The following is a 25,735-nucleotide window of genomic DNA, read 5'->3' on the forward strand; positions in this document are numbered from 1 at the left end:
TGGCACTACTGTAGAAAACTCACTTGAAACAATCACACAACCCTACCACTTCTGCTATCATTTTAAAAAACACGGTGAGTTTCCCTTGTTCCTCTCCTTTCTTTGTTCAGGTGATTTCAAGGCCATCTACAATAGTATCATTCTCAGCACTGCCACTTGTGAATTAGAAAGGGAGCTTTCCCAGCCACCTAAATCCTGCCTGTGTGCCTTGTTCTACCAAGAAGACAGAGGGAAAGGTCCATGCCATGCCCCATGTTCTCACGGGTTAGACACTGTTCTGTCTCATTACATCCTAACATAATCAATCTTATTCAGTTCATGGATCATCTGGAGGTGTAACGTTTCCTGAAGTTTTGAAACACATGGAGTGAAAACTAGGTCTCTTTCTACCTGCCTCTTCCAAGAAGTTTTTGAAGAAGTCAGCTGTAGGAACTTGGAACTCCATTTACTCATCTAGGAATAAGGAACATGTCATGCCTAGTTGAGTTAGCCCATGGATTTCCATTAGCTGTGCTTTCAAATAAAGCTCTTTAATACAACGTACATTTACCACCATTGAGAAATGAGAATAGAACATCACAGCACACTACAGTAACAAGTGTATTTGTTGCCAGTTGGTATATCTCTAAAATGAGACAAAGGAGGGAGGAAAAGTGTCAGAAATAGAAAGTATCAATATTGTTAACTCAAACAGAAGGTTATGTATCCTGGGGGCTCTGAAATGGTACGTAAATAAAGACCTAGTGTCATAATGCAAACGTAAAGAAACAAGTACAACATCACAGTCTATTAAATGTGTCCTTCATTGTGACATGGAAACAGCAAGGACAAAAAGTAAATCTGATCCCAAGCTATCACTAATCAAATTCATACATACTGATTTTCTTTTAAATGAAGCAAACATTTGAATTCATTAGTGGCAGAAAACATTCTGAATAACTTAAGTGCAGCAGTCATCTCCATTTAAAGCTTTTCACTTTTAATCCTAAATATATCTCAGGAATATCCCTTCTAATTTTTCAACACTGGACTTACAGAGTGGAAAGTGGATTCTGAGAGCTAATGACTTACTCTTTTTCCCTATCGAGTCCTCACATCCACTACATTGCATCCATGACCTTTCCATAGAGATTAAGTGTTGTCTGATGTACTGAATCTCGCCCTAGAGATCTGTCTGGCCTTCATGAAACACAACGCTATCATCCATGAACCAGTCCCAGGTATCATTTACTTCTGGTTATAAGGACCTGTGTTAGTCTGACCTTCTGACTTTGAGCCCAGAGTTCACAAGACACCCATAAAACCACTTCATTCATTTATTAAAACAAACAAAAAACCTGAGGGAATTCTTTTCTTCTCATAGACCTAAAAGATCTGATCCTTGGAATGGGACTCCCTGCATTTCATTACTGATTCATGACAACCTTATCCTGCTAAGTTGCTTTGCAGCCAGAAGCCCCATGTTTTCTCCTCTCAAGCACTGTTACAACAAAAGCTTAGATCGTCTGCTAGAATGCTTATGCAGTTCTGAAGAAAAGGCTGTATGAAAATGGATTTACTTCTGATTACCACAGAAAGTGACTGAACAGGGATGCTATGTGGGAAACCAGGTTTTGTTCCCTGAAGCAGAAGCAAGTCATCTAAACTCTGTTTCCTCTTGCCTTCAACTTGCAATGATACTCAGCACTTGCAGACACCCAAGCACAGGACTAGAAAGTCTAAAGGCCACAATCAGGACAGCATTCTGGGCTCCATGGCAGAAAGCATCGCTGCACACACACAAGACAGGTAAAGACAGACCTTGGGGGAATTCTACCACAGTGCACTTCAAAGTGAGAAGACCACAGAAAGTCAACTCAAGTTACCTCCTGGAGGTAACAGTGGCTCATAGGAGGCTTCTATCCATCAAACCCAAAGAATCTCCCAGTATTAAGTCTACCAACACAGGCAGATCATCATGCCTGCTGAAGAACAACTTCCACAGAAGACTGAGCTACAAAAATTCCCCTTCTGAGAAGGAAGGGGAAGGGGCAAAGTGGAGTTCTGCAGGATAGCTACTGTCCTTTGCTGTCACACCCTCCATTATTTCACAGCTTTTCCAGTGTAGACACCAACAGCACTTTCACATCCAGTTCCAGTGCTAATGGGAGTAGACAACAGTGTCAGACCAGTTACCTGTGCAAGTCTCTTAGTGGCTGTGTCCCTTTTTCTTCAGACACAGGTCTTTCCAGGGCCCTAGATATCAGAGATCATCATAAAATGGTTCCTGGCCTGATAAGGCAAAGCAGGAGCAGAAACCATTCACTCCAGAAGGACAAAAGACAGTGTTCTTGGGCTCACAGCCTCAGTGTGGTGTCTAGTAGGATACAAGATGCCTTGTCTACCTAGGAAAGTCTGTAGCTTCCCAAGCATCATTTATGATTTCATAAAACCTCTTTCTAAATAGGAGGTCCCATTGGGAAGGAGAAGAAAGGAAGGGGAAAGCAAGCTACTCACAACTGACTGGAGTTCCTCCATAAGGGTTAGAGAGTCTTAACTACAGCAGATTAAATTCACACTAGCTCAGCTCATACAGGAAAAGCTTTTTCGTATGGATAAGGCATAACTCAGAACCCTACGTCTCCGCAGATCTGTAGCCAGAATTGTGCTACACAGATTAAGTTTTCCTTAAACTTAAAGAAAATAGCAGGAGGATGATACCCATATACCTGAGCTATCAAAAGGAGTTCCTGAAGTTCTTACATCCAGGAATCTCACTGCAGAGATTGCAGGAATCTCACTGCTACTTATAGCTGCTACACCAAGCAGGGGCAGTCATGACATAACCTAAATCCCTCTACACATAGGGAAGGTGAGAGCAAGTTAAACTGCAGTCTTATCAGTGAAAAAGTAGTCACAGCACACGCTGTCCACTCTTGCAGTGGGAGGAAGCTGCTCCATGGTTATACTGAAGTCAATTCAGCAGCAGAATTTCACCAGGCAACTGAAATCCTCTGTGCCCATCTGGTGCGCTCCTCCTCTGAGGCTGCTGAACTAAGCCTTCTTTCTCTACAGTCGAGACAGACAGGAACCTTCAGGTTGAGTCTAAGGATGCTCTGACATTCTGCAATGTCTTCACATACAGTACCTTTGTAGGGAATATTGCCAAAATACAACAGAAGGGCAAAGCAGGACTAACTCCACTCTCCCTCAAATCCCACATGTTTCTCCATAATGAAACTTGATTTGTTATTCTGTGCCGAGATGAAGTCTAGGCCTAGCTCAGGATTACTGATGCTAATAAAAAGGAATTTTAACTCTGGCTGGTAAAAGTTGGATGGAAAAAACAATGAGGCTGAACTACCTAGTTATTTACAGCACTGCAGACTTCCTGTTTTGATGCAAGTCAGCAAGATCTGGAAAATCCAGGAACAAAAAGCAGTAGTTAAGGAGGATAAATTAGTTACAGAGAAGCTAATGATCTATCTCTGTTAGACTTCAGAACAGAGGAAACTGCCTCTATGCCTATCCTTCTCTAGCAGTCTTTCAAAGACTAATATACAGGAAAATGAAGGAATAAATTAGTGAACTAGAAAGAAAAGCAAGCTAGTAGCCATAAGAAAGGATGCTATCTATGCCTTTGCTTATCTATGACTATTCCTACTTCCCCAGTCCATCCTTCCTCATGTGCCACATCAGGTTATTCTAAGCAGGTGCTGCAGTGGCAGGTACCGAGTGCAGAGCCTTCAGGAGGCAGAAGTGACTGAGAAGTTCAGAACAGCAAGTCTTACCTCTGCACCAGATGAACTGCCTGCAAAAGATCACTGGAGACAGCTATCAAAATGAAAAGCTAAAACAAATAAGGACAAGACATTTAGGTTCTAGATATATTGTTGGTTTTAATCATAAAATCTCCCAGAGTACTAAAAAAAGCTTTTAACATTGCTAAGATTTAATCAAGTCTCTTGCCAACGTACAATTTTAGAGAATCACAGGTGATGGGATAAGACAATACTGTGGATTAAAACCTGCTACATGAAAATAAAAAGTAGAGGAAGGGAGAGGGGAAGAAAAAAAAAAAAGATAAAACACCAAACACACACACACCACCACACAATTCTTTCACATCGTAAATTGGGAAAGGAGAAATGGCAATACAAGGCCCAGCCTACAGTCCTTCAACCCAAAGGGACTTGTTCCACTGCCCTATCTGGGCTCTGGTTCAATGGCATTTATGCTCTGAAGTTCACAGATTCACTCCATAGCAGTTAAGCACAGAACCATCCCCAGAGCCTTCCCTCTATGTATCCTGTGTATTGGCAGAGCTGTGCTTTGTATGACCATAGCGCACTGCTTCACAGCAAGCTCTGCTGGTCAAGGGTGGTGTTTGCTGGCCACACTGCACCTACATTAGGGATTTCTGCCTGCCAGCAGCTGACCCACATCTCCAACACAGACGAGCTAACACCATATCCCATCATCACAAGTCTGAATACCGCCAATATTCCAAGTTTATTTTTAAAGCTATAATTGACAAAGCCATGAGGAAAAAGCTTTGCAAACTAGCAACAGAGCCACCCAGCTAACCTTCAATCAGAGCCAGTCACAGTGTAGTTAGGAATGATGGGCTCAAGGACTGCTCTCAAAATACCAGTAACATCGCTCCCTGCTCCCCTACAAGCAGCTCTACAGCAGAACATGGTGCTGCACACCTTTCTTCCAAGTCCCTGGACCAATTACTGACAAAGCACTTAAAAGCATAAAACTTCAGAGAGCTGAGAAGACACAAGCAGCAGGCAGCCAAGGCTTCCAGCAACTGCTCCTGAACCTGGGGGCTCCATCCAGGCTCCCCACACACCCCACACCAAGCAGGGATCAAGCCAGCATGACACACTTCAGACTCACTCAGCCCACCAGATTGTTCACACTCTGACAATTCAAAAGCAAGTTTCCAGGAATAAGCGGCAGGGGCTTCTGTCACTAGATGGATGGGTGATTTCCACAAGTGTGACAGACATACCCTGCAAAAAGTCTTATGATAACCAAGGTACAGACCAATTTGTCTGAGACACAAAATGCTCTCCATAGCTAGCAATACACCTGAAAGAAATACTTTTTCAAGACACTTGGATGCACACTAGCAAGCAGGTTGCTGAGCCAGTATTCGTTTCATTCTCCTCTCCACAACACAACGTGCTGATAAAGACAATGGTTTGGCTGCTAGACCCAGAAGCAGCTCTCCTGGCTACTCTGACCTCTTTACCCTCTTCTCCGCTCACCTGCATACTCATCTGTCATAACACATGTCAAACTACAGCCAGGCAGACTTGGTCATAGCCTTGGACCAGCTTCTGCTTGTCCATGTCATGATAGCATCTCTTCACAGTAAAGCAGGTCACCAGGAGGCCTTGAACCCTGAGAGGGGCCTCCTTAAATTATGCTTCCACAGAGTAACAAGAGCCTATTCCCCTCAGGGTGCCCTAAGGCTCCATTATATCTCAGCCTAGGAAGACAATTTCACCATCCAACAGATCACGGTTTTCACAGACCACAGCAGACACATTTAGGACCTGCTTTTAAATCTCTTGCTTTGAAGAGCCAACTGAACACGAGTTCTGTTAGCATTTCCAAACACCACCACTCACGTGTTGTACAGATGCACCTTGCACAGAGTGGCTGGATCAAGCCTGAGCTCCACTACCAAGGACTCCTGATGGATGTGGCCAGCACTCAGCACCCTCTGGCTACCTTGCAGGTAGCCAAGTGAAAAATGTTGTGATGTCTCCATAGACCACCTGTGGTCTCATCACCTAGCAGGGGATAGTGCTGAAGTTGTCATTTAATAAAGATTTGGAATTTATTTCCTGTTTTATACGATCGTGGGGAAAATAATCAGCTCAGAGGCATGAGACAACAGTGTGACTGATGCAGAGGGTGTTTACTTAGGCAGGCAGCGAGAGCAAGTCCCGGAGAATGGAACATGCTTCTATTAGCATCACTTGGCATTCACTTCTCCAGCTTTTGCAGTAGACAAGGCCTTTAAGTGTGGGGAAATTCAGGGCTTCAGGCACTGCTTGAATCCAGCATGCCAGAACACACTGGCTCAGGAGTTTCCCTACCTTCTCTGATTTCTTGTATTCCCCTCCCAGATTTGCAGGTGACAGGCCTCCAGATTTCCAGAAACCCTCTGGTGAAATAGTCACAGAAAAAAAGCATGGAAGAGAAACTGTCAAGAAACATCCTCCAAACCCTTTGTTTAAGGGAAAAGAGGGTTTCTCCTGAGCCAGTGAAATCCTCCTGCTCCAGGGCTGTGGCTGCTCCACCATGCCAGACTTCACCCACAAAAGTGACATTCCAGAAATACGGACAACACCAAAGCAGTCAGAACAGAGGACTCCCCAACTCCAGTGCTCCCTGGGAGCAGTTTTTGTTGCATCATGGCAGCATCATGAACTAGAAGCTAAGATAACCCAGTGAAACATGCCTTTACATGAGCAGCATCAGACAGCCTAGGAAATCATCCAGTGCCTCATCACTCCATCACAGGCAGAGGGAAGGAATTATACTTTGAGACACATCAACACTGCTCATATGGCCCAGCACAGGTCTGGCACAATAGCATCTAACCTAACACACATTTATTTGCTATGTATTTCTCTTCCTTCCAAGCAGCCTGAAAGGGAAACGTGTAAATTTAGCTTCTGCCTTCCCTGCTAGAGACATCTCTCCCTCCCCCCCAGTGCACAAATGCAGACTCCTCCTCGAGACGGCCAGGCAAGCCAAGCACTGGCTGCACCTGCTTTACTTTGCAGTAAAGCTAGAGCAAGCACACTGTCTCCATGAGGAATTCACAGTGGAATAGTTAATGCACCTTAGTTACCCTCCAGCCAAAAACACTTTTGACTTTTGGAAGACAGATTACAAAGTAAAATTTCTTCCTGTTTTACCTTCAGAACATGAATTAGTCCACTGTGGTCAGACCAGACTTCAGATACATTGACACACCACAAACACTGACACCTCCTCTCCCCATCTTACTAGTCACCAAATCAGACAGGGGGGATTTCAGCCCTGCCTCATAAAGCACTAACTTTGTTTAGGCTGCTGTTTCTTCTCTAATATCTCTCAATACACACATGCTTGTCCGCTCCACTCTCATCCCCATACTGAACAACACAGGTAGCTTTCACGCAAAACAGAGAAAGCTAAAAGGTTCAGCTTTCTGCCCAAGGTCACACTAGAAGTCAAGCAATGAGTTTCCTGTGGTGAAACACCTGTCACAGTCTATGCCAAGTGGAAACGTTTCTCACATGTCAAGATTTCAGGTGACTTTGCTTAATGAAATCAAGCTCTTTTTAGAGTCGTCTCCCTGCCACCGCCTCTTACCTTGAGATGTCAGTGTTCTCTGCTGCAGGGCAAAGTAACCTAAACCAAGCTTACCTTCCCTTATTAGAAGCATTGCCTGTTTCCTCATTTGATAAAAAATAAAATAAATCATCAGCTGGAGGATACTTTTTCATTTTAAGCCACTGGGTCCAAAAGGGGAGGAAGGGAAGAAATATCACCACATTATCTGCATACCAAGCTGGCTCACCTCCCATCTGGATTCTCATTCATTCAAGTCCAGCTTCCACTGTGCAAAGAGAGGTGACCCAGCTGGAGGCTAACAGAATAGTAACTTGATGAAGGCTTAGCTAGGGAGAACACACATGGAGAGCAGAGACGTCAACTACTTGTCTTAGTACCTGGATTAACTGTGCACTGGAAGTCCTGCCCCAAACAGGAACAGTGGCCACATTCTGTGTGGCACACAAGTGTCTCAAGCTCCTGTATGTGGAGGGAAGTACCAAGAGCCACCAATGCCACAGGCAATAGCATTCATTTTCCCAAATCCCATCACAAGTACTCTTGCAGTCCAAATGACGGAAAGATGGGAACAAGTTGTTTTTCTTGCCCTGCCACTGCCCACCTTCTCTTGTTACTACATATCTCAGTCCTGGAAGGAACTTCTCAGCCAGCTTCACAACTCACCTCCAGCAGTCAGATACACCACAGAGAGCCCTGCAGAGGCTAGTGTCAAATCCCAGCATCCTACGTGCTCTTTCCCCCATCGCTGCCAATTAGTCAGACATCTACACAGAAGGGTCATTTTTGGTGTGCTGACAGCTTCCCCCATCCAATTCATTCCAGGGTCTGTCCACGATCATTACTTCATTCCCTCACTCGCTTCACTAACGCTTTAGCTGTGCTTGGCCGCAAGCAAAGACTATTTATTTATGGCTATTTGGAGGCAGTATTCCCACCACCCCCAACGTTAGCCCACACTTCTTCTCCACTCAATTGCAGTTGCATGGAGATAGCACACTGCAATGCAAGTTAAATAGCCACTTAAACATCTGCTTTGACAAGAAGATCTTTGTCACCCTATAGTTGTGTGACACAGACACATCTGTGAAACAACAGGGTGTAACAATACTGTGATCCACATAAAACAGGGATCTGACACACCTGCCTAACAGCAGCAGCACAAAGTGCCTGCTCTTACTGAACAGGGTCCTGGGCACTCCCAGCCAAGTCCAGCACCAGAGTAACCACCTGCTGCAGCAAGGACACCACAACAAAGGAGGGACCTGCTCTGAATGCACCGCACAGGAACAGTGCATGAATGGCTGCAACATTGCTTGTCGGTTTGGTTTTTTTTGTTGTTGTTTTGTTTGGGGTTTTTTGGTTGGTTTTTGTTTGGGGTTGTTGTTTGGGGGTTTTTTTGGCCGGGGGAAGAGGTTGCATGGCACAAGGAACAGGAATTGGCATGACCCAGGAGATTCACGTTAGGCAAGACCTGTCCCAGCCTCCAAGAGGTCCAAGAATGCAGGTTGTAACAGTATTTCCACCACTGAAAGAAATACAGTGCTTTGCACAGCTCAGGCATCAAACAGAGTCTGGAAAGAAGGGAGGTAAGAAGTGGAAACAGAGAAAACCATAAGGGCCCCTTAACCCAAACAAACATTTGGCCAAGAACTTACATGGAGTAAAACACAGAGACTATACTCTCCAAAGTGTAGGAAGAGTAGATTTGCACTCACCTGAACTGGCAAGTATATGCTTGATCTACCAAATTACAAAACAACAGAAAGAATAGCCAAACATCTTTAGAAGATGGCACTAAAAGCATGAAACTTTTTTTTCTTTTAATTAAGATTTTTCCCCACTGCCACTTTTCAGCTGTTCTCAGTTGGTTCTCTTCCTAGTCCTCCCATCTAAGACATTCAGCTCCAGCTCTGCTGGCCTCACAAGCCCTTCTCACATCACTCTTGCATCTTCACTGATTTCTCTCTCCTTACAGTTGCCCTCCAAGACTACAGTGTCTTGCCAAAATGCAGAAGATAAAACACATTTTTGTTGTCAAGTCCACTTGTCCTTTTAACATATGGATGGCAGAGTTTTCTTTCATCTTTAACTCAAAGCAACAAAGTTTAGCAGCCAGCTCTCATGATATTGCAGAACTTGAAATTTTAAGCTCATTAAAAATAGTGTATTTAAAATTCTGTACAGATTAAAGAAGACTGGGAGCTACTTTAAAAAAAAACAAAAATCAAAGGCAACAAAAAGACATGAGTTTCACGCAGCCTGGGAGCAATTCTGCCATTTGTTTTAAGCTTTCTAGTAACATAACATGGCCTTTGAGTTACCATTTCATTTTAAACCACTTTAAAAATATATGATTGCTCTGTGATTGCTCCCATGGACGTTTTTGTTGGAAAAAGTAAAGTCCAGATATGTATATTCTCTAGTCAGTGCCAACTGAATCCCTAAAAAAAAAAAGGGCAAAAAACCCAAGGGAATCAAAAGATGTTTCTAATTACTTTTATACTGTTGATGATAAGCAGATATTTACTCCCTGCTCCATAAACCCCATGTGCCAGATACTATACAACCCACCGGGACATTCTCTTCCAAACTTGCTTAAACAAGCTTTTGTATTTTGACCATGCTCTCTACCAAGCCTGTACAACAGTTATTACCTAAACAGGGAGCAAATGACACATAACAGAATGGTTCTGTTGAAATTAATTACAACTGTCATTCCTAGAACTTTCAGGTACTTTCTGAAAGCATCCACCCTCTCCATTCCCATCAAATGCACAGAGATTGAAGAGATATACCTCTGCTACAGAAACTTCACAGGTAAGCCTTACCCAGGTCTTGACTATAGCTTCACTTAGTCAGGAAACAGAAATTTAGTTAGAATGATTATGCCCAGAAAGAAATGAAAAGATGGATTTCTTTTGAAGGCAGTATCCCATATCAAATCCATTTCCACCTAGTGAACAGCTACTTAGAACATTTTGTTCAAACTGAAAAATTTCCAGCCCTTTGATTACAAAGGCAACCTGCCAAGTGAGAGTATAAAATTAGCACATTAGTGCAGCAGTGTCTTCCTTAGTCTGAAGACAGCTTCAGTGCCTCAACTGCACACCACACTTTTACGGGGTAAAACTGAGCTAAGACTAACTAGATTCATTCTTTCCTACTCCGGAGGCTCAGAATCACTTGAACAGCAGTGAAATACAGATATCAAGCCAAATTACATCTACTGATGGAAGAGCAAGAACCAAGCAGCAATAGGAGTGTGAAGGCAACCCTAGCACACAAGGAGAACTCCGCTGCAACTGCCAACAAACACCACAGCAAGCAAGCAGCATCCAACCATTTTATCCCTTCCTGCTGCAGGGCGTATTGCAGCACAGGTGTTTCCCACTGTGGCTTGCAAGCACCAAGGCAATTTTTCAAAGCCTGGTTGTAACTGCTGCTCACTTTAGAAATATAAGTTATTTTTAAAATGCATCATCAAAAAAGGTTAAATACAAACCTTTTCCTTTTACTCCCATGTTTGATGAACATTTCAGCAGGCATCTATCCAACTTAAGCAAGCTCTGTGTGCGCACCTGCTCCAAGCTTTGTCCCAGCTCTGGCAGCACGCATTAAATCCGCTGCCTTTATTTACACAGGCACTATAGTCACTGGAAAGGTTTCTCCTACCCATCTCTTTCAGAGACCCTATCACATCTCCTCCTACCCCCTCCCCAGCAGGCACTGAAATCATTTTGCAAGCAACGCTACTGCACCCTGTAGTTTCCTTCTCTTGAGCTGAAACAAAAGGGCACGCCGCTGCTCGGGAGGTATTGCTCTGGGCAACGCAGCCGCCGCTGCAGAGCAAGCGATAACCAGACAGGGCAGCATTCCACCGAACTGAGCTGGAGACAGTTGGTTTCAAGAGGAGACCAGTGTTTGCTCCCAGAGCCTCTTTGCAAGGGCTCACAGAAGAAGATGTGAACACAGTCCCCTTCTCAGCAAGTTTCAGAGTCATAAGGACTGCTTCCAAGCATAATTCCCCCAGTGCCTCGTTTAGTTGTTTTAAGACCTCTAAAAATGCTCTTATTAGGGGTTTAAGAAGTTCTGTCTTTATTTCTCTCCCATCCTCCAAAATAACTTCGGCAAGATTGGTACAACAAAAGACATCAATTTGCCTAATGTAACTACTCTCGCACACACTTTGAACAGTTTAAACATTTATAAAGATGCTCTCCATATACAGCCATCCTTTCAAACCAGTAGCAGCCAGTCTTGGATTGTCAGGCAAAGTGAGTGCTGCCCACCTCTGTTCCTGGACCAGCTCATGGATGTTCCTCAGTCACAAGCTGCACCAGAGTAAGCTGCAACACTCCCCAGTTCCACCACTTTTGCTTCTGCTCCAATAGAAAACGTCATTTTTCACCCAATTCCACAAATACACTCCTAGACACTTGCCAGTTTTCAGACTCTCATTGGGATGGCTGGATCTGTACCTGCTCTGTTTGCACCACAAGGACAGCATCTGACCCATGTGTGGAGGATAGCTTGCTGTTTCACAGGAAATTGCTCGAGAAACAAAAGAAACTGCTTCCATGCATTAACACTGCCAAGCAACTTGGGGTGTAGGGGAGAAGGGAACTGTCTTAAGGACCAAATCAAGAGAACTAAAAACCCACCCAAAATACAGATACACAATGCAGCAGTTTCCCAGAGAGCAGACCCACTTTTCTGAGCCAGTACACACAGGAGGAAACAATTTGCCAAGCAACTCATATCTTGGGCTGAACGCCAGAGGACAGCTCTGCAAAATCTTCCCTCTGCCACCAAGTTCCCACCAGCAAGCCTCTCCCCCAAGTTATTCAATACTTGTACAAAGCCTAACAGGAAAATAGAGGCGATGAGAACTTCAGATGAGATCCAGCTGTACGCTGCCAGCACCACCCAACGATGAGCCCGAGGCTGAGTCTACAGCAAAAAAGAAGAGGACAAGCTCTTTAGAGTGCTTGCCTGTCCTCACTGCTTGCAGATTTGAGTCAGCCAGCAACCCCAAGGTTTGCTTTATTCACAAAACCAGAGGAAGATCTCCCCTCCCTCCTCTCCAAACTGGTAAGATAGGCTTCAGAGCTACTCACAGCAACTCAGCCTCAGTGCCCAGCAGGCAGGGGCTGGCTGGAGGCTCCAGTCAAGCCCTCAGCCCATCCCCAGGCTGCAGGAGACATCAGCTTTCTCACCTTTCTCACATGCCTGTTTGCTCACAGCAGCAACAGTTCAGAAGAAGAGTGACACTACTGGCCAAAGAGACAGATGCTCTACCAGGCAAAAGTGAGGGGAAGCACCTGCTCCAACAAGAGAAGCAGTGCCTTGAGGCTTCCACAGGAGAAGCTGAGGCAGAAATTCTTCAGTGATGCAAAAAATGAGCCTGAAAAGGCAAAACCATCACTATTTAAATCCTTGAAAAGCAGGCAGGCACCATACGCAGAAAGGCGTGCAAATCATAAAATAGGTTAAGGGGCAGAGTTCTGCTACATTTTCCTCCCTTTTAGAGCAAAATTATAACACAGTAAAAATCAGGCCCACTTTCTTCCAAGAAACTTGGGAGAACAACTACAATGTAGCTCAGGCACAGAGAATATCTCTCTCCTACAGGGACAAAGCACAGGGAAAGAGGGCTCAAGAGCATAAATACAGAAATCTGAGCAGGGCTGGGTTAGTAAGAGGGTGGACAGATAGGATCTAGAAGCTGTACATAAATTATAATGAAAGTGGGAGAATCACAAACAGCAACTTAGGAAGGAAAAAAAAAAATGGGCTGAGGCATATTAAAGGAAAACAATGTTTTCTTATAAGAGTTGAATACAAAAACGTGGGGCAAAGCAAGCAAGCAGATTCTCACCCCAGAAGTATGTCATTTCTGAAAGGAAAACAGGACAACTGCAGTTTGTTAGGGTGGTCAGAGGGGAAAAGGATAGCAGTGAGCCAAGGTGCAGGGAGAAAACGACTTCAAAGCAGTTGCTGTGGGAGGTTAAATTAGGTAAGAGTGTACTTTGCTAAGAAAGAAAAAGAGCAGGTGGTAATTGGGAGCATCTCTAGAAATGGCCTTATTCCAACAGAAATGACAGTCACTGCACAGCAAATGTTTATAAAATAAGAAATATCCATTTAAACCAGTTGCCACAGCACAACTGATTATTGCTGTGATAGAGGAAGCCACCTGCTGCAGGGAGCAAGGTGTGCTCAAGGAGCACACAAGGCCCATCTCTCCCTTAGAGTTTGGGGCTCCAGTTCCCTTCACGCCCCCATAATTTGCCATACATCCTTTGTCAGGCATCAACGACAAAAATAACATGAGGGAACAGGCTGTCCTGATTTCTTAGACAAGAAGTGCCAAGACAGGAGCTTGGGACAAAGCAACTTATCAAGAAGGGATTGCCCAAGTTAAAAGGTCTACACCAGCTTATCCAGCATATACCAGCCTCTACACTTACAACGTGCAAAAGCATTTTAAGTTTTGAAGGTGTTTACCTTGCTTTAGTCATAATTTTAAGTTTTTACAGCCAGAGGTTAGAAGAGATCTTGTGATATTTTAAGCCAGTGACCTTTGTTTAGAGTGTATGTCACTTTTAGCAGTATCTATTTTAATGCAGGTTACAACTTTTAGACTATATGAGCAGTGCAATGCTTTTGCATTTGATGGCACATGACTTCACAGAACCTCATTTTTAAGAAAAGGTGGCATCACCTGAAACTCCCACTCACCCAGCCATCACATACTCATTACTCGGATGTACAAGAGGGGTTTTCCCCAAGGTTGGTTGGTGTCAGGGGACCCTTTGGGGTTGGTTTCATTCCTACAGCCTCAAGACACCCAGAATTTTGAACAAGCCAAGCTGTCTTCCCCCACAAAAGAGGCAGAATATCAGAATGGGTTTTGTTGTTGTTGTTAAGACTCCTTCATCCACACATTGAGCTGGGTCTGCCTAGCAACAAGTTGGAGTTTTAAACTTGTATCATCCTACTTGTGTTCCCATGGCTACTGTCATGAGCAGTGAGGTGGCAGCTGCACAATCAGCACAAGGGTCCCAGAAGGGACATCCTTAAGATTCCCAGACAGAAAACAATACCAAGAAAGTACAAACGCTACACCTGGTACACCTGCCTGCCTTTACAGCCCTTTATTCTCCCAAAAACACCCAGAGCACCCCCCTCCTAGGGATGGATGAATGGATGTCAGCCAGAGGAATAGACATGCATGCTGGTATCTACAGATCATTTGCACTGTTCAGCACAAAAGAAGCTTGATTACAGATGTAGCACTTTTAGCTTCTCACACAGCTGTTGGTAACCTAAAGGCAAAGCTACATACAACTCCAGCCAACAGCACTTGCTGCAGGGGGCTCTCAACACAAAGCAGGCAGTGGGTGAAGAATCCTCCACATCCCCATTCACACGTGGCCAAGACTCAAACCAGTGCTATTGATGAGAACAGAGGGACAAGCTGAGATCCCCAAAGAAGGTGGAAAGATAAAAAACTCCACATCTCAATGTGAGCTGGAAATAAAGAGTTGCTTCAAAGGCAATGCTGTTATGTAAACCAGACTTCCCCAGTTCTGCTGCTTCAGCTCTTCAAGATGGGAGGCCATTTCCTACTCAGGAGAGATTTTCTTTGCCTTTAACCATCCCCGGTCTCCCTGTGGAACTAGAATGTCTGTGTGCACTCTCCAGGGACCAGTTAAGAGGGGAGGGCAGGCATCGTGCCCCTGCGTTCAAGCCTTGTTCATGCATATTCCTTAGGGATTTCTGAACCCAGAAGCCACAACTATGATTACACTTTTGTTACGTTGTGCTTTCATACTATGGTTATAAAGCCTAGAAGGGCACTAATTCAAGGTCATGTACACTAATAATTATTTTCAATACCAAACTTTCAAACTAAAATCTCTATTTGAACTAAACACCAACCTGATAAGACATCTAGTCATCTAGAAGTACATGCAGATGCTATCATGACAGGTTATCACAGACACCTACTGAGAGCAGAACTGAAAAGCTGCGATAGACAGTCACATGGTTAGACTCCTCTAATTAAACAACTATACTCCAAAAACAAGCCATAGGATCTCAGGTTATTATTTGTGAAATCCATCCAGGTGAAGGACACAGAGATATGAGAGGTGGCAAGGAAGATGAAGTAACTTTAAAGACAAAAACTCACCACCTTATCCTCCTGCTCCTAATGAGGCAGGGTGATATTTTTCTGGAGGTACACCTAGTTACGCGCACACAGAGTACATGCAACACCCTGCTGATGTTCCCTAGAGATACCTGCATGATAGAAGTACAGGGTTGAAGGGGGAAGCATAGACTAGAATTTCCTCTTAAGAGGGGATTTTTGCAATTTTATCACACTGCTGCAGCCTCCTCCCCCTAGACAGGCAACATTTACCAATACTTCCTTTATGAAGTTCAAAGAGCACACTCCTGCATAGAGTTGCATTTTTGAAGATAGGCAGGTTAAGCACACTTTAGTCTCAAAATCTTACATAAGAAGTGAAATAAATGTATTGAGTTTGACCTGCAGTACTTAAAGGCAGCCACATCACAATCTGTTGCACTTCAAAACAAACAGCAAGAAGAGCACAAAAGCAGCCCCAATTCTAGAATATGCTGGAGAAACTTTCACTGCCTTTACCAAGGCTGAGCACATCCTCTTGCACTTTCGAAAAGCACAAAGAAGTCAAAACTTTCACACAGAACTATAAATTAAAAGCTTGTCAAGTTTAAAGAAAGAGACACCTAATCAAACACCCCTTTTAAAAAGGCACTTTTAAGACCAAGTTTAGTTTACAGACAAACTTTGTATTTTCAAAAACTGAATTTCAGTCTGTTCTTTCAAGTTTCAACACTTAAGAATGTGGGATTGCTCATCTTATTATAGTATCAAGCCAAAGCCTCAAAAAACAAGGTCAAACAGCGCAGAAACAGGTACAGGCTTCCTAGGAAGGAAACACACTCTAAGTACCCCAAAGTTTTGGTTCTGATTTGGTCTCCAGACTCAATCAGACACTAGTCACCACGTCTCAGTCTTACCTTACACTGGGAATGAGTATTGGCCATGACCAGCAATTGCTATACCTGAGGGAAGGAGGGACTAGCATCAACCACGAGTATCTGAGGAGCCAGTTACTTCAGATTTACCTGCTCGGCACATGTTTTAAAAATGCATGTTAAAGTTACAACGCAGTTTAAAAAAATACATATGGATGTTCAACAAAGCATTGTCATTTATACTACTCTGAAGGTATGTGACAGGACTAGAGCCCACTATAAGCCGCATTACACAGTGCACCTTGATCACAGAGGCAAAGATTTCCGAGCTAATTATAATGACTAATCACAGGGAGCTCTAAGCCTTCACTTGGCCAAGTCACAGATCTAACTAGGGCTGAAAACAAGAGTTTTAAGAGCAACTCATTACGCAGCAGGAACCAGCTATGAAGAACAAAGCATTCACTCTACCTAGTATTAATTCCAGTCCAGCCATTAATACATTTGTCAGTACATGAGACAGCTATTACCTCCCCATACAAACACTGCATGTGCCAGGCAGGGAAGGAAGCCACAAGCTTTGGCTGCACTGAAACTTGTTTGTTTACTACAGCAAGGAGAATGCTCCAAAGCCATGCCTTGGAATGAGGTGGAGCAGGAGCAGCCTCTGCACCCCCTTCATGGGACAAGTGAACAGATTGGGTGAAAGCTAACTACACTACCGAGCCACGCAGGCTGAAAAATTGTCTCCCTTAAGAGAGTAGACCAAAGGTAAAGAAGGCATGGCAGCAGATCAACAGCTGTGCTCCTGCTGAAGTGCCAGAAATGTGGCTAATGAAGTCTTCACCTTGAGCACTACTCTTCTCCAGAGGGGATTTAAAAAAACAGAGGATAAGCTGAAGTGTCAGCACCTACAAGTCAGCTTCATTCTCCTGACGTAGGTGTAGTGGGACTGCACCCTCTCCTGCCACAGTGACTGGACTAGCAGTACGTACCAGTGATGGAACGAGACGAGTCTGAGACTCACCCACACAGCAGTGGAGTTGCCCACACAGTAAGGAGGTGGTAGAAGTCATTTCCCCATTACCCAGGACTGCTGAGGACCAGCCTGACCTCAAGAACCCCCTTTGCTTGTACCTAAATGTCTCTGGGTTAAGACAGCCAAAAAAAAACACCAAGGTTTCAGTAACAGCTTTTGGTGCAGCACCTATTGAAGAACTTCTCATCTGCTCTGCAGTACAGCACATATAGAGAGGCTGCGACTTGCAGAAGAAAGAGGGCAAGACAAATACAGCCCATGAGGGACTAAGAAGCTGAGCAGACTACAGCTAGGGGGAGAAGCTCCTCTTCTCCCACCAGAAAGCTTAACAAAACCCACAGTACACAAATTTTCCACCACCTAGCCAGGAACACACACTCTTGTTGGGGACAGTGCACACCTCCTTAGACCACAGTAAAAGGACAGAGGTGCGCATGGTTTATCAAGATATTAGGCAGCCTCTGTCAGCCCAAATACATGGGGCATTAGTACATTATGGTTTAGCATTTCTGATTAGATCAAACATCCTCGTAACTCTTTTCCAAAGACACTGTAGCACTAAGAGAGCCATTTGAGGAGATGAGATAGCTTTCCAGGATACCAGTATTTCCAGTTTCAGGAGCTTGGGTTTGAGTCTTCCACTTGCTTAGATGGAAATTCCTAAGTCTCACCTGACAAGGACACTTTTTTCCATTCCCCTTCTGATGAGTCCATTCATCTACACACCATTTTCTCTTACTCTTAACTCAGACTATTTGCAAGCCGTTAGGACTGTTAGGAGCAGGACTATTTGCAAACAAAGAAATAGAACAAGCTGGCTGGGAGTAGGACTTGCCAAGTGTGAGTCATAAGGGGGCTTCTAACAACCTCTTTTTACAGTGTTACAGTCTCTATTGTGCAGACCAATAGGTGCTTCTGCCTAGAACCCCATCAAGTAACACAACTTAATGAAGACCCAACTTAATGAAATCTGGCCTTCAGAGCCACCAGAAAAATACAGCTATTCCGGGGGAATCAGCCACCCAGGGGCTGTCCCATTAAATACACTTTCACCTTTGAACCTAAATAGGCAGAGGGTGGGCTCATTGTAACAGCCAGGGTTGGATGGATGGATGCACCAGCTTCTGCCCCTAGGATACAGCCACACCACCACTTCCCTATCAGGCATTCCAGATCAGAGACACCAAAGACTATATTTTAGGGGCTTTTTTTTTTTTTACCCTTCTTAGACACAACTACACTGACAGAGTTTCTGACTACATTGAAAAGGGTTACTGGGTTGTTTTTTCTTTTCCCCCTTTATTTTTGGTAACACTGAAACAGTCTTGGCCATGAAAGAAGGCCAGGGAATACCAAGTATTTGTGCAGGAGCACACAGCACACGACTGTGTGGAACAGAGTGCGAGCTCCTCAAGGATTCTGGCAGTGAGCACCTAGAGGTGAAAGCACTACAGATTATTTCCTTCCACCATTTTTACTTTAACTGTTACAGTACAACAAAGGGAAAAAAAAAAAAAAAAAAAAAGGAAATATTGCAAACAAGTAACTGAAGTCACACATCCCAGCTTCAGATCTCTACAAGACAGTAACAAGTCAAACTAGTTTTCGCTCATCGGTTTCCACTGGAAATAGCCCTAGAAGCTGGTTTCCAAAGATGCCCAACACAACTGATGTCCAAAGCTACAAGATGTGGCTTCTATTTTTATGGCCATTGCAACAAACAAAGGAATCTAAAGTTGTAGTGATACAAAGGAGAAAGAAAAGCTCATCTACCTTCAATGTATGTCAAAATTCAAGAGAGATCATTCTCTTCGGGGAGTTATTTCACACTCCTGAAAATCATGGAAGCTTTAACCTTTACTTGAATTCACTGGATATGTTTAAGTGCTCAAAAATGTTTTCTTCCTATTTTTAATGTTCCAACAGCATAAATTAGTAAGTAACAATCAGCATAGTCAAGTACAATATCAGTGCTTCCCCATATGAAGGATTTTTATTTAGCTTTAAGATATGCAATGTTTCCTTCCAGTGAGTTTTTCCATTAGGAGGACATGTGGGTTTTGTTTGTATGGATTAAAAGAACCATAATAGTTTTCCCTCTTCAAAACCTTCAATATCTCAGACTGCAAACTCACAAGAAATGCTGACCTACCGATACCAGCCTTTGTTTAACACACTGAATTTTTGGCTGGCAAATATGTGACTTTGAGCTCTTTATTAGAGAAGAAATAGGAGAGACAATAGCAATTTTTCACATCACACCTGTGAAATCAAGGCCAAACAGTGAAACACGGGTGAAGTGCAAGCTTTACTGACTCTAGTGAGCTCTGGCATGGGATTTTCAACCAAAAAAGTTTTGCCTATTCTTCTCTCTAATTGAAATGGCCTGTGTAATAAACACATTGCCTCTGCAAAAGTTTTGCCTTTACTGTACAACTATTATTATACAAGTAATAAAAGTAATAGAGGTCTAAGCACTATATCGTTAATAATAGTGGTGTAAGTTTTTGAAAGAATAAAAGAGCTTGGATCAATGCCGTGAGAACTTTCCCAAAGTAAGGAGAAACTGGAATAGGTAAAATAGATAGCGACATTAATTTTGGCAAAGAACCTACAGGCTCTACAATAGGTCTTGCCACCATAAAGACTTTTAGTAAGAGCTGTAAGGACCACCTCCTACAGAGGATTCCAGCCACCAGCATTTTTACAGTCAAAGAATCACACCAGGCCCTTGGCCACTGCTGCAGCAAGTTTTAGCCACAAGGAGTATTAGAAACTTGCATCAAGACACTGTAATCCAGAATGAAACTTGTTGTTTTCTGATGCTAAGGATTCAGCAAAAACAAAGCAGCACAACCATTAATAATTTTCCTCACATTCTACTCAAACAAGGGAGAGACAAGCACTGTCCATCCTCCCCCACACTAACCTGTGCTGAGGTCCCTCCCTAAACCCAGGCAGTCATTAAACTCAGGCTATACCATTTGGTACCTTTTTGCTCTTCTCTGGCTATTTAATTCATGAAACCCAGGCCAACATCCCACCACTGCCTTGCTCTATCTCTCTTTTCTCCCATAGTCTCCTAGATAAGGATTTCAGAGAAGCTTTCCTAATTTTATTGGTCTTTGCTACAGCTCGCATGTGGTTGAGAAGTGAAACAAAATTAAATGCTTTCTCTGCCCCTATGCATTGGGACAGAGGAACACCCACAGAAGAATGCTGATCTAAGAATCTGCAGTTACAGATATACCTCAGCCAAACCCAAGGCATAATTACTGAACATTAAGTTGCCAAAAAAAAAAAATACAGAGAAGGCCTACTCTGTGCCGTTTTCCCCTCAGACATAAAGCAGCATGAGCCCTCCACGTTTTATCAGACAGCTAATCTGAAGGTGAAAGCCTCCGCAACACGACACCAAGCAGCCTTCAGGCTTTAGGATCTTTTGGTCAACCAGTCCCTAAAATTTCCAGTGAGAAACAGATACAGCATCTGTGTGCTCTGATAACACCATTCCATCCATTTAACTTTGAAATTAACAGTGAGACAGGACAATTTGCCAATTTCAGTCAAAAGGTCTCAGTGCAGTGTGTTAAGCTTATTTAGGGTTTTCTTTCTTAAACACAGAAACAAAGAGGCATAACAAATAATACACAACGTGGCTATTTAGCCTTTAGGACCGAGAAGAGATCACAAAATTGAGGGAACAACACTGCATTGTAAAATTATTCCTGGGGTAATTCCACAGGCCAGGAAAACAACTCTTCAATACACAAGCAGATAAAAGTTCACCTCAAACTTCTTAACTAAAAAGTACACTTTTAAGGAAGAAAAAAGAAATAGAGCAGTAGCCCATCCAGATCATTAGAAGACTAATCATTTACTTCGGGTGAATCTACTAAGAGTTTGCTGTACTCCACTGTGCACTCAGAGCGCCTGCTGATGCTGTGTTAGGATATATATTACTCACAAAAAAAAAAGTGTTTCTCCACATCACACGCTTTCCCCTCCCTTCCACTCCCCACAGCACAGAAAGCAATAACCTTTGTATAGGTCACTGTGCATCTATAAGTTAGAACCAGAACAATGTATAACTGAGCACATAATAGCGAGGAAGGGGCACACAGTATTTCCCCCCCACTCTATCTATTATGTTTGAGAAATGAATTACACAAAAGAGTGTAATTCACAGGGGTGACCAAAAAGCCCAAGTATTGTTGTGATACCTGGCTAACAGCCAGTGTGATGCGCGTTGTATGTTACAGAAACGTTGCATTTGACCTACAGATTGAAAAACAGTGTCAACTGCTGCCTAACTAACAGCTCCCCCTCCCTCCCCCCCACTTTTTCTCCTCCTCCTCCTCCCCCGCCTTCCCTTCCTCCTCCTGGTCAACCAAGAAATGGAGTTTCCATGTGCCAAGACCTTGTATCTTTATTTTGTCAAGAAAATGAAGGGGAAAAAGACTGGGGAAAAACGATTCTGTAAATAAATGCAAGTAATATTGAACTTAAGAAAAAATCCTCTTCACGTGTCCGCCCTTCCCCCCCCCCCCCCGACACCTTATCAATTAAGAACAAACATATACATTTAATAATTTAAAAAAAGCATCCAACATATTAGTCCACAGTCTGAGGACGATCCACGAGGAACCTTTTTCCCGAATCCATACAATAGTAACTCCCGGGGTTATTCGATAAGAAGACACCCGTGGCTTTCCACACCATTCTTTTTGTTTTAAGGGAAGAGGTGCGGAGGATTCAATTAAGTTTGGGCTGGGCAAAGGGACAACTCCAAGCGCTAGGATCTCCAGACAGAAGGAGGGTTTTCGCCAGCTTCAACCTCCACTTACAAAGGAACAATACGAAACAAAACAAAACAAAAAAAAAACTGCTTACATTTCAAACTAAGGAGGTCAACAGCCTGTCTTTCTATACACGGAGACACATCAGTACTAACGTGCTTCCAGCACCTGCCTTTCAGCACAGCCCCAATTCCTTTGTTTGGTCAAAATTTGCTTCCATATTACTTTAAATTAGACTGGAAAGAACAGCAGCAGAATAGCTGGAATGGGAAACATTTTTTTTTTCGGGGGGGGGGGGGGGGGGGGGGAAGGCGAGCAGCTTCCCAGAAGAAAATTAAAATACGGATCCAAGTCGCTTCTAAATACCTCCGAAAAAATTATAGTTACAACTTGATGCCTTCTAGTTCCACTCCTATCACCGAGCACACGAGTCCAGAAGGGAATAAAAATTAAAATAAAAATTGAAAAAAAAAAGAGAAAGAAAGAAAGAAAGAAAAAAAACCACCCAACTGCCATCTCCTGCCTCTTCTAGCCCTGCCAGCTTCCCTGTTCCTCCCTGCCTGCAAAGCGCCCTCTGGAAAGCATCAAGACTTCTTTTATCAGCCGTGTGTGTTGGGGGGGGTCCTTGTTCTTGTTCTGGGTGTTTGGGAGTGGAATTAGAGGGGATTATTTTTGGACCCCCTCGATGAGTGGAGCCCCCCCGGGGGGGGGGTACCCCCCCCCGGGGGGGCTCCACTCATCGAGGGGGTCCAAAGCATTGGATGGAGGGGACGCGCCCCCTCTAAAAATATATATATATAATTAATAAAGACTTACCGGGGTCGAAATCAGGGACCACCGCCTGGTACTGCGGCCCGACCCTCATCCCGCCGCCGGCTGCGGGGAGCAGAAGGAGAAGCGTTACCCGCGTGGGCCCGCCCGGCCCCTGCCCCCCCGTCCCCCCCCGTCCCCCGTCACCACCCCCCCGCTCCTCACCGTGCTCCTCATCGCTGGAGGACCCCGAGCTGCCTTCCTCCCAGGAGTTGCCGCTGCTGTTGCCGTTGGGGGCGGCGGATAAACTTTTGCTGCCGCCGTTGTTGTTATTATTCGCGCCGGCGGCGTTGTGGTTCCTGCCCCGCCGTTTCCCCGAGACCTCCGGGCCCTTCTCGATCATGGCTGGCATTTAGGGGAGGAAGGGGGGGTAGGGGGTGTGGAGAAGAAGGGAAGGGGGGGGGGGGGGGATGAGAGTTTAAAAACTGCGGGGGGGGGGCTGGGGGAGGCGCCGAGGGCGGGCAGCAGCCGGGGCGGGCCGGTGAGCGGCGGCAGCGGCGCTGCTACATCCCCCACCACAATCGCCCCGAACTTTGAGGCTCATCCCAGCCCTGCGCTGGGACTCCGTTCAACCTGCACTGCTGCCTGCCACCGGCCCCGCCTCCCTCCACTCCTGCCCCTTCCCATTGGCTAAACCTACATTTTGGGAGGCCAGCCCGCCTGCCCATTGGGCGGCGTTTCCTGTCCATCGTGGCGGCCCGGCGCTTCCGTTTGCTGGGTTAGGTGGAGGCGTATCGCCGGGCTGTACGTGTGCGGGCTTCGCGATCTCTCCGCCCAGCGATACCTCTCCTCCGAGGGCTGCGCCGGAGCGGAGGAGGGGGAGAGGCGGCTTCGCACGCCCCCGCCGGAGCGGCGCTTCCCGGCCTGGCCCGCGAAGGGGGCGGCAGCGGGGTTCGCCGCCCCGCTGTGAACTCAGCCTCGGCAGGAGGGTGGCGAGGGACTACTTTCCCTCCCTTCCCCCCCCCCGTGGCGGAAGCTTACGGCGTCGTTTGAATGGAGCCGATACAAAGCCCCCGTTGCCCGTGGCTGGGGTGTCGGGGCAGTTGGTGGCCGTTGGGGCCGGGGTTCTATACCCGGGGTTCTATGCTGGGGTTCTATGCCCGAGCCGCTCGGGACGGTCCTCGCCGGCAGTGGCGGCTGCTCCGCGGGAAGGGAAAGAGCCCTCCGAGGGGTTGGGGGATTCAGCGCCCCGCAGTGTCCCAAGAAGAGGGGCGGGGGACGGCCCGGCTGGGAGCGGTGCCGAGGGAATGGGACAGTGCCGGGGACGGGGCGCTCGCCCTTTCCGGGAGCGCAGCCCCGAGGGGCACCGCACGGACGGGGCCCCCGGAGCGGGGTCAGGCCCCCAGCGGGGCGCCGCCGGCTGCCTCGGGCAGAGCCGCCTGCCAGGGTGTCTCAACAGGAGCAGCCGCTGCAGCCCACGCCTCGGGCTGCGGCCGTGCTGCTCCCGCGGTCCCCGCAAGTAACTCCTGAGCCCCCCCCCGTCCCATCGAGGGGCTGTGCTGCCGAGCCAAGATCCGCTCTTCGGGCCCAGCCGCTGGCCCCACGTTTCCAGGGCTGGAGCCTGGCCAGCCTGGCTCCCCGAGGGACCCTGGCGGCGTGGCTGGGGGGTCGGGCCATGGGGTGGGCCCTTGAGCCCGCGGGGCACCGGCCGGAGTCGGGGCCGCATCTGCCGATACCTTTGTGGTCCCGAGTTTAAGCCGGGTGTGCTGCCCTGCCAGCCCCCGCGGCTGCGCCTCCCGAGGCGGGGAAGGAGCCTGGGCCAAGGGCAAGGGAGCGAAACAAAAGGGGAAGCGAGACCCTTTTCCTTGTCTCCGTCCGCGAGCCCTGCGCCCTTCCTGGGGAACTGCTGGAGGGGTAAAACGGGGGCAGGGGTCCAGCCCCGGCCTGACAAAAATGGGCGACGAGAGTGTATGAACTGCTCGGTTTTATTTGCAACTTCAACTGTACAGTGGGGTGAGGGAAAACAATACATATCATGGAAAGCAGCTTGTGAGGCGTGTCCTCTATTTTCCTTCAAATCAACTTATGTACAAGTTTGTTGGGTTTTGGTGGTATTTTTTTTTTTTATTGGCCCGTGCAATGAAAAGTGCAGTTTGAGTAGCAGCGGTTATCTCGTATCGAGCTGTCCCCGGCCACTCCCCGCCTCCCTCTGCCATTTTAATCCAAGAGAATTTGCACAGGGGGAGGGGGAAAAAGCTGCTGAGGGAAAGCTGCGGTCTCTAGTGCCGGGATTACCGTTCTTTCTCTATATTGTGTTTAAGATTATCAAAATTATGTCAGTTCTAGGTAGTAGTTTGGAAAGGCTCTTCCTTAATTTCCATGCGTTAGTTGCTCCATTAAAATAAGGGGAAAAATATCTTTTATAAACGCAGGTTAGTTTCTTTCAGTCTAGTGCCCTCTTTCCAATATTTACTTTCCCCTCTATACTCAGTATATGTGTTGTGTGTATATACTGACAAATGCATAATCGGTTTCCTTCATGTAAACCTGCAAGTACCTGTAAATGTTTATTCACCAGTTATTTATTTACAGCACAAAAAATAAGTTTATTTACACTACATATAATAACTTCTTCTACTTCACAAAACTAAATTGTATGATGGCCACTCTTGATCCCACACTCTTTAAAAATATCAGTTCTAAATCAGAGCAATAATTAGCGATGCTCTTAAACCCCAGTACTGACAGCCACAAGTATTTCCTGGTGCAA

General features: G+C 45.5%; 1 protein-coding gene across 1 annotated transcript in view; it reads right to left on the reverse strand.

Annotated features, from left to right (window-relative positions):
* Positions 1 to 23,590, reverse strand: part of RCOR1 (REST corepressor 1) — an 84,359-nt gene extending 60,769 nt beyond the window's left edge. Inside the window, exons 1-2 of the mRNA XM_080344902.1 lie at positions 23,191 to 23,590; positions 23,032 to 23,091 (exon numbers count right to left, since the gene is read on the reverse strand). Of these exons, the coding sequence (XP_080201028.1) occupies positions 23,032 to 23,091; positions 23,191 to 23,377 (247 nt within the window). The 5' untranslated portion in view covers positions 23,378 to 23,590. The remainder of the gene's footprint in view (positions 1 to 23,031; positions 23,092 to 23,190) is intronic.
* Positions 23,591 to 25,735: the final 2,145 nt, after the last annotated feature.

Source organism: Nesoenas mayeri (genome assembly GCF_963082525.1).
Source record: "Nesoenas mayeri genome assembly, chromosome: 5".
NCBI classification, from domain to species: Eukaryota; Metazoa; Chordata; class Aves; order Columbiformes; family Columbidae; genus Nesoenas; species Nesoenas mayeri.